Raw genomic sequence first — 8,902 nt, forward strand, 5'->3', positions numbered from 1 at the left:
TATACATTTTTAGATTATTTTGATCTAACATTGACTCATCTAATTTATTGAGTGACTTTAATATAAAGATATCGAAAATATCTCCATCACTTTGATACATTTTTTTAATATATTTTGTTACATATAATATAGTAAATAGAAGATGATATCTCATTTTTATCGGATAAAAAATTAATTAAATGTTAAAATTTTTGAACTAAATACTATTATTTATTTAATAATTAATCAAAATTCAGTAATATCTAATTTTATCAAATACTTTAATTATTGAACTAAAGACTAGATTTATCAGAGAAATTTCACTTTTAATACAAAAAGATCTTCTTGAATAAATATATCCATCAAAATAAGATTTTAATTGTTTTAGAGAAATGGCAAATCCTTAGCCATTTATCAAATCACGGTACATTTAAAGCTTAAAATAAATCCATATTATGTTAAATAATATAACAACAATTGCTGTTTTGATAAATTAATTTTTCAAGTTTAAAAGTGATATAGCTCTGGTGCTAATCTTGGCTTAGCAACTGCCACAAGTGGCTCTGCTAGAGAGATATCAATTTTGGATTCAGCAAGGTTTATTGTTGGAATGTTGGATGGTGCACTCCAAGTGAAGCCATGAAGCAATCTTGCAAATAACATCACGGTCATTGTGGTGCCAAGCATCACCCCAGGACAACCACGTCTTCCTGTGCTGAATGATATGAACTTCAAATTTGGCTCTGTCAAAACTACATCAGAACCATCACCCTTGAGGTGGCGTTCTGGTTTGAACTTTTGAGGTTCATTCCACACTTTTGGGTTTCTCCCAAGCTCTTGTCTGCTTAGTATTATATGGCTACCCTTTGGGATGAAGTAATTGCCCACAATTGTGTCACTCATAGATACATGGGGAGGATTAAAAGGTGCAATGGGATGAAGGCGAAAAGCTTCTCGTGCCAAAGCCTTGACATAATTGAGCTTTGGTATATCTGATTCTTGAACCAGCCTCTCTTTTCCTACCACACCGTCCAATTCTTCAATGGCTTGTTGAAGCATCTTGGGTTGGTTTATCATTTCAGCAAGTGCCCATTCAAAAGCATTTGATGGGTTGTCCACTGATGCAATCATCAATTCCTACAACGAGTTTGAAACATGCACTAAATGGAATCATTGTTTTGGCTCTTCTCTTGTCTTCCCAATTATAAAATATGATACATGAAAGAAAAACTAACAATTAGGAAAGAGTAATATTTTTTAAACAGATGTCACTTTTTAAATGAGTCACAACCTAGAAAGAGCAATAGACCAACAGAAATGTTAAGAAAAAAATTTAAATACAATATCAAAATTATTGTTAGTATTATTTTTTAATCAAAATTAGAGTTACCTGGTATTCATATTTAATAAAATTCTTTATTATACATATTATAAAATTTCAAGTTGAATCGAGGAAATAACAATTATGATACTACCCATATAATTAATTTTATCTTAATACTAATTTCAATCTTCATGAAATATGAAATATGTTTGTGTTTGCATGTGCAAGGTTGATGAATGTAAAATAATTAAAGATTGAAGTGGAATATTACTATAATTTGTGCATTGATTTCCTCTAATGTCAATGATGGGTTATTATTGGCATCTTTCAAGGAGATCAAAATATCAAGCCAGTCCTCTTCATCAACCTTTGCTCCATCATTCCATTGTTTAACTCTTTCTTGAACGATGGGATCATGGTACTTCTTGATGATCCTCAAAGCTTCCTTCAACTTCTTTTGGTGGCCATCCAAGTCTAGTTCCCTCAAGCATGACATATAATCAGAAATAGAAAAGGCGTAAACATACTTGAGCAAAACGAAGATGGAATCAACATGTTCTACTTCCTCAAAACTAGGCCCTCCATCCTTCATACCCTTCCCAAAATACCTCGTATTGAAAACAATTTTCCTAATCACGTTACCACAATAATGCCTTGCTACACTCCTTACATTCACAAGGCCACCAACACCATCGTTCACATTTTTGCATTTGTTGTAGACGTAAAACATAAGGTTGTTGGCTTCTTCAGTCCTTTTCTCACGGAGCCATAGGTGCTTGTGTGGAGAAAGCAAAGCATTGCTTAAGATTTTCTTCATTTTCTTCCATTGGTCTCCAAAGGGCACTAGAATTGTTGTTAAATACCCGCTACTAACGAGATCAGTGCACATGCTTACTGATCTTGATGCAAAAGTCGCATCTTGTTCTCTCAAGAACTCAGTAGCAATGGTGGGAGATGTCACTGGGATAACATAGACATTTCCTAGGCGGATACATGCAATTTCGGTGTTCATTTCTTTCATAAGCTTATGTATCCACCTATGTGTAGGTTTGTTTGCAAGCATTTCAGGAAGGTTTCCAATTATAGGCCATGGTTTGGGACCTGGGGGGAGTTTTGGTCTTTGTTTCTTGGAATATTTCTCAATAGAGTTAGGTCTTTGGGCTTTGGTAATCATAATGATAAAGCAAGTGATAATAACAAGCAACCAAAAGCCTTGAAGATTTAACAACAAAAGAGAATAAAGGGTTTGATTCATGGCTTGGAAGAGGCTTTTAAGACAAAAAGGAAGAGCAAAGGTGAATAACTTTGGCTACAGTTTAGAGAAAAAATGGATGATTAATTCCTGAAGAGAAGTTTGATGCTTATTTATAGTGTAGCTAAAGCTGAATGCTAAAACCCTAAAAGAGCAGGGACAAGTATTATCTCATGGAGAAGAAAACTTGTCAAACAAAAAGCTCGTGCATGCATATCAGCATATGCATCATGACGTTTAGTATAGCAAGGTGAATTACGTTCAAGGTCGTGTGATCAGCAGGGGTGGTTGTTAAGGTTGTTAGACCTACGATTGTTATCTTTAATTACAATTTCTATTGTAATAAAAAAAAAATGCAAGAGAGAAATCATAATGTGTTTATTTTATTAAGATATAAAAAATTATTTTCGAAAATATGAATTTGGAAATTTATTATTAGTTGAACACCTTTTCGTAGCATATTTGGATTAATATTTTTAGTATTTTGTCCTTTGTATTTTATATAGGATAAATATTTATTTGGTTTAAATATGTTTTTAATCATTCAAATTTAGGGTAAAATTTTTTTTGGACCTTCAAATTTAAAATTATTGCTTTTAGTCCTTGTAATTTCAAAAAATCTTATTTTAGTCCTTATATTCAAACTTTGTTAAGAAATTTATCAAACATTATTGCATAAAATTTATCTATTAGTGTCTCTATTAGTGAAAATATCACATTAAATCTGGTTGATATTGCATAACTGTCTTAATTAGTCACTTTCGAATATGTTATTGGTGACCTAAGGGACTAAAATAAGATTTTTGAAAATTACATGGACTAAAAACAACAATTTTAAATTTAAAGGATCAAAAACAAATTTGTCTTAAATTTGAGAGACTAAAAACATATTTAAACCTATTTATTTATATATGATTAAAATCTAATAAATAAATATTTTTATAACATAAATTATATTTCAGATTTATAATAAATAATTTAAATTATTATATAAGTATATATTTTAACATTGATAATTTTTTTGAAAATATATTAAAATTTAACATATAAAAAAAGATAAAAGATAGTATATTAAAAGAAATAAATGGTTAAAAAAAGACACCAAATATACAGATAAAAAAATAAAAGGAGAGTAACTTGAAATGAATTATTAAGAGATTTTTATTTTATTTTGCAAGTCATATGGGCTATTGTGTGAAATGTTTAAGGGTTTAGGAAAAAATTGAAAATGTCTGATTGAGACAATGAAAAAAGTTAAAATCTCATTTTCTAAATTATGTATTTTAATTTATATTATAAGAATAAAATATTTACCTTATTTAATTAAACATTTATGAAACTGATATAAGTAATTATTAACTAAGAGTTTATAGTGATGGATTATATGGACAAGAATAATTAGCTTTTGGTACATCATCACCATCAATGCTATTTACATCATAAACATGACATATATGATTATAATAAATGACATTCCAACAATCTTCGCACCTAAAATCTATCATAAAATCTATCAACATCCAATAACGTATATATTCATGTTTCAGGTTCAACAACTTGTTTTTGCATGACTCAGGTTGAACAGATTGTTTAAACTAGTATGACTTTAATAATTACATACACCCATGTGACTAATGATACTGGTTTAAAAATGTCACTTCGCATTCATTACGCGAAGCACTAATTATTTCATTCCGTTAAAATTTATATAATCAACTATTGGAATTTAATGTCTCATAAAAATAAAAACGAAAGCAATTTTTTCTCTTTAACAAAGTCGTCTTGGGCTGTTATTTTTTTTAGATTTTGAATCGTGACGATACATTCTCTTGTTTATGTAACATATCATATTCTTATTTTCGAAATTCATTAATAAATATTTTTCAATTAATTAATTAGAGAATAAAATATTTTGAATAATTTGATAAGATAATAATTGTTAATCATCTTTTTAAATTTAAATATATAAGGTTAATTATTTAAACTTTTATCAATGGGTTATGCATGTGGGTGAGAATTAGAGTTTTGTTTAAATACGTTAGTTACTCTAGGTCTACCTCACTTTTAATTTGATCATATAATTTGTGATTTGGAAAGGGAAATGAAGGTGAACCGGAGACAACTAGAGAGGAGTTCGTAGATTAGAATCCTAAAGTTAGCATCGATCAAGGTTAGGAGAGAGTGAGAAACTCCCTCTAGGATGCAATGTAATTGTTGGATAGTGAGATTGACCTGTAATCCCTAGGTTTTTTGTATGCATGAAGGTGAGAGATTAAATTCAAGCCTATTGTGAATATGCAATAGTATTGTCATATTCTAAATATGAGGAATATTTGTAGCGATTTGTTAGTTCTATAAATCATATATAATTATGAGTCTAAGAGTGTGTGAGGGTTCTTGAAGAACCATAAAGATGTATTTAAACCATTGAATAGGATATAATTTGAAATATTTGTAATTGCAAGATTAAAAATGAAAATTAATTAAATTATAGATACCCTTTTAACAAATTAAATTCATTAAAATCATAGAACCCATATTTATGTTAATTTGCAAATTGTGCAGAAAATGTTACTAATACAACGTTGAGCGACAACTTGAGCTCCCTGAATGTGGGAATCATGAATTGCTTGCAATCTTGACCATGCTGAACATGAGCTTGGTCACGTCTGGGGATGAAAATAGGTCAAACTTTAAACAGGTGCCTATGACCTGGTCACTTTCAAGCTTGACTTGGTCTAACATATTTAATAAAAATGTCAAGTTTAAACTTTTAAAAAACATATTTATATAAAAAGGCTAGGCTTAGGCTTATAGAAAAGTCTGTTAAGCATGATAGATCAACTTATTTATTTATATAATATAATAAAAAAATTAATATACATATATTATTAAAAATATAAACAAATAAATAAATTTATAAAACAAAAATAAATTATGAATATTTAAAATATTTTTTATACAATTTTTTTCATTATAGGTTTATAAGCTTTTGACTCATACATGAGTGTACATCAACATACATGGTTACGCATGAATTGTCCCTTCAATATGTAACACCCTATTTTTATAAAATATACTATAGGTATTTAATTAATAATTTTAATACTTTATTTTTATTAATAAGAGTTGTTTGATATTTATTTTATTATTATTTACTATATTTGTGATAATTAAATATTTTAAATTTAGTAGCTATTGGTAATTATTTTATATGAATATATATATATATATATATATATATATATTGTGAGGTTTTATAATTAAAGGTTATATTATTTAATTATTTACAATAAGGTAAGCGAACTTATTTTTGATAACCATGGTTCACATTTTTACTAAAAGGTTAAAGGGAAGTTAAGTTTTAAAAAGAAAAAAAGAGAGAAAGTGGATCAGTTTTATGTTTTACCTTTTTCTCACGTATGCATTTATGCTTCAAAGCTTGGAGAACTGGAAGGAGGAGGAAATCACCCTAGAGTTAATTGTTCATCCTTTTTTCCTCAACAAGGTAAGGGAGAATGAGAAACCTCGCTTTAGGTGTGAGAATGTATATTGGGTAGTGAGATTGGCCTCAATCCTATGTTTGTTGTATGCTCATATATGAGGGATTTTCTCCAATTGTGTCTGTTTCACTTTTTGTTCTTCTTGTATGTAATTAATTGTATGAATTGCTTGAATGAATGATTAATTTCAGTTTTAGAATTGTAATGGTATGATTTGAGATCTCTATGGGTTCCTATGTGAAATCCTAAGGGAATACATTGAGAGTTATAGAAGAACATTCTTTAAAGATGTAATTATATGAGTAAATTGTATTGTTTTGAATGTTCATTGCGTGATTTAGAACGCTTTTACCGATTGTATGAAGAGATTGAAGATTGGTTGTAAAAATGAAAATTGCAAAGTATAGAGTTTTTGATAGCAAAAACCACGCTAAGCCTTGGTTATGTTTGGTTATCCGGTGTACATTTCTATACTGTGAGCTAGAGTGAGATGTTTCTCACTCCCTTTCGTTGTGTTGTTTTCCTTTACTTTTTATAAAGGTGAGCATCAGTATGAGGTTGAGGATGTTGGTGATGAAACTTAGGCTTTAGTATTGGGCTTTGCTCTAATAAGACACGTGACATCGGGACGTAGATAGGATTAGATTAGGATGTTATTTTTATTAAATTAATATTTTAAAAAACTTAGCTTTATTTATTTTGTAATTTTTGCTGATTATGTTATTTGTTTAAGTTATGGATGTGGTGTTCTCTATCTGAACACGTTTAGTATTTTAATAATGAAAGATTAAGTTACTCAGATTTATTAATTATGTGTTTATGGTATACGGGGTAGAGGGTGTCACACAATAGAAAATGATTCAATTTTTCTCTTATATTTCTTTTAAAATTTAAATTTTAATAAGATTGAGTAAACTATATTTTAAAAATAATTTTATTGATTTTTTAAAAATTAAGTTTATTGACCTAATTAATATTATTAATTTAAATAGGCTAATAGGGCAGACCATGCTTAAACTTTAATTTTACAAAATAGGCCCAACCTATATATTTAAAGCCTAGCCTGACCTGACCTATTCCTATCCCTAGTCACGTTAGGTGCAAAAGCCCGAAATGCTTGCGACAATGTTAATGTTAGATGTGAACTTGATCACGTCGGACGTGGGAGTTCTAGAGGCCCTTTGGATGCATCTCGCTAGGCGTAGGGAGAATCACACTAGGCACAATCCTTCCAAAGGCTCGTGACTGTGCACGCACTAGGTGCAACACTGATTCAGAACTTGAATTTCATGTGTGTATATGTGCGTGAATTGTGTAAATAAGTGATACTCATAAGTGATAAATCATGAAATGTTGAGAATTATAGGTTGATAAGTGGTTTATTGTTCAAAGTGCATAAAGTCTTAAATGTCATGCATCATGTGCATATGTGTTTTGTTATGGATACAATGTGGAATACATTGCTAGGAAACACCCCTTTATGTAAAAGCTTGGGGATTAGTCATCGGGGATATCCTGGTTTGAGAAGCCCTAATCTCACCCATTGTGTACATGGAACATATTTTGCATGGCTTAGCTATCTCAACGAGACCCTAGTAGTATATCATTCTAGTGAGAGTGTTATGATGGCTTGACCCAACATTTACTCCTAGATTACTCAACCTTCGAGTAGAGAAAAATGTTTTTATTGGCGTCACATGCATATGATTAGGAAAGTCTAGTCTTGGTATGATCATAGCATATTGTTTGTATTTCAGTTATATATATATATATATATATATATATATATATATATATATATATTGATTTATATTGTGATTAGATGAATTATGGACTGAGTTGTATTGGTTAAAATTTTGTCCTATTACTTATGTATTGTGTGGTGAAATATATGATTATTTGTTTAGGTGCTTTGTTTGTGTGTAACTACTTGACCTTATTCTACACCAATTGTTGGAGTGAGATATGTTCTCACTCCCATATTTTTGTGTGTAGATATTTTTACATGTGCTTGTAGGAGGCTTCCTTTTTGGAGTTTAGTTGATGGAAGGGATAACTCTGATACCTATGATATTAGGGATTTAGGAAACATGTTTTTATATATTTTGTTCTAAGAATTATAGGTGGGGGGATGTTTGCGAAACAACTAAGTGATGAGAGGGAGTAAATGAAGTCAGGGAGGGAGAGAGCATATGAAGGAGTCAATAATGGCAAATGGTGACAAGGTGGAGACTTATCTACACTTTCTTCTCGAGGTTCCTAGATGAATATATGGTGATGGACTTATGGAAAAATTTTCAAAGGTCAGGATAAGTTTGGGAGGTATTCATTGCAAGTAGAAGGACCAAGCGAGGGCACAAATATGGATTCGTCAAATTTAAGGGTGTTCTAGACAATAAAAGGCTGGAGCAACAACTAGATAAGATATACATAAGGAATACTAAAATGTATGTCTACATTATATGGTATAAGATGGGGAATGGAGGAGAAATAGAAGCAACAACGTGAGAAATGAAAGGAAATTAATAATGAGATCGGAATTTAAGAGGAATAAGGAAAAGATCAGTGGAGGAAGGACTAAATCATATTTAGAGGTGGTGCAAAAAGGCCAAAAAAGATCATCTATAATATGGAAAAAGAAACAAAGAAGCGATGCAACAAAAGATGGTGGACGTTGGGTGGGATAAATTATTAACGTGAACAAGGATAATAATAGGTGGCTCCAACGAAGCTAGATTGGACGCCTTCAAGATTTGACTATGTTTGATAGATTAACAAAGATGTGCATCTTATATGAGAGAGTTGATATCAATATAAGATACATAGGAGATGATATAGTCTTAA

General features: G+C 30.2%; 1 protein-coding gene across 1 annotated transcript; it reads right to left on the reverse strand.

The window, feature by feature from the left end:
- Positions 1 to 236: 236 nt before the first annotated feature.
- LOC109815538 (isoleucine N-monooxygenase 1) lies at positions 237 to 2,677 on the reverse strand. The gene is made up of 2 exons (XM_020380289.3): positions 1,575 to 2,677; positions 237 to 1,116 (listed from the first exon to the last, which is right to left on the reverse strand). The coding sequence occupies exons 1-2, from the start codon at positions 2,556 to 2,558 to the stop codon at positions 487 to 489; spliced, it is 1,614 nt and encodes a 537-aa protein (XP_020235878.2). The 5' UTR covers positions 2,559 to 2,677; the 3' UTR covers positions 237 to 486.
- Between the last annotated feature and the right edge of the window lie 6,225 nt (positions 2,678 to 8,902).

Source organism: Cajanus cajan, chromosome 3, assembly GCF_000230855.2.
Source record: "Cajanus cajan strain Asha chromosome 3, NIPB_CcT2T_4, whole genome shotgun sequence".
Taxonomy (NCBI): Eukaryota; Viridiplantae; Streptophyta; class Magnoliopsida; order Fabales; family Fabaceae; genus Cajanus; species Cajanus cajan.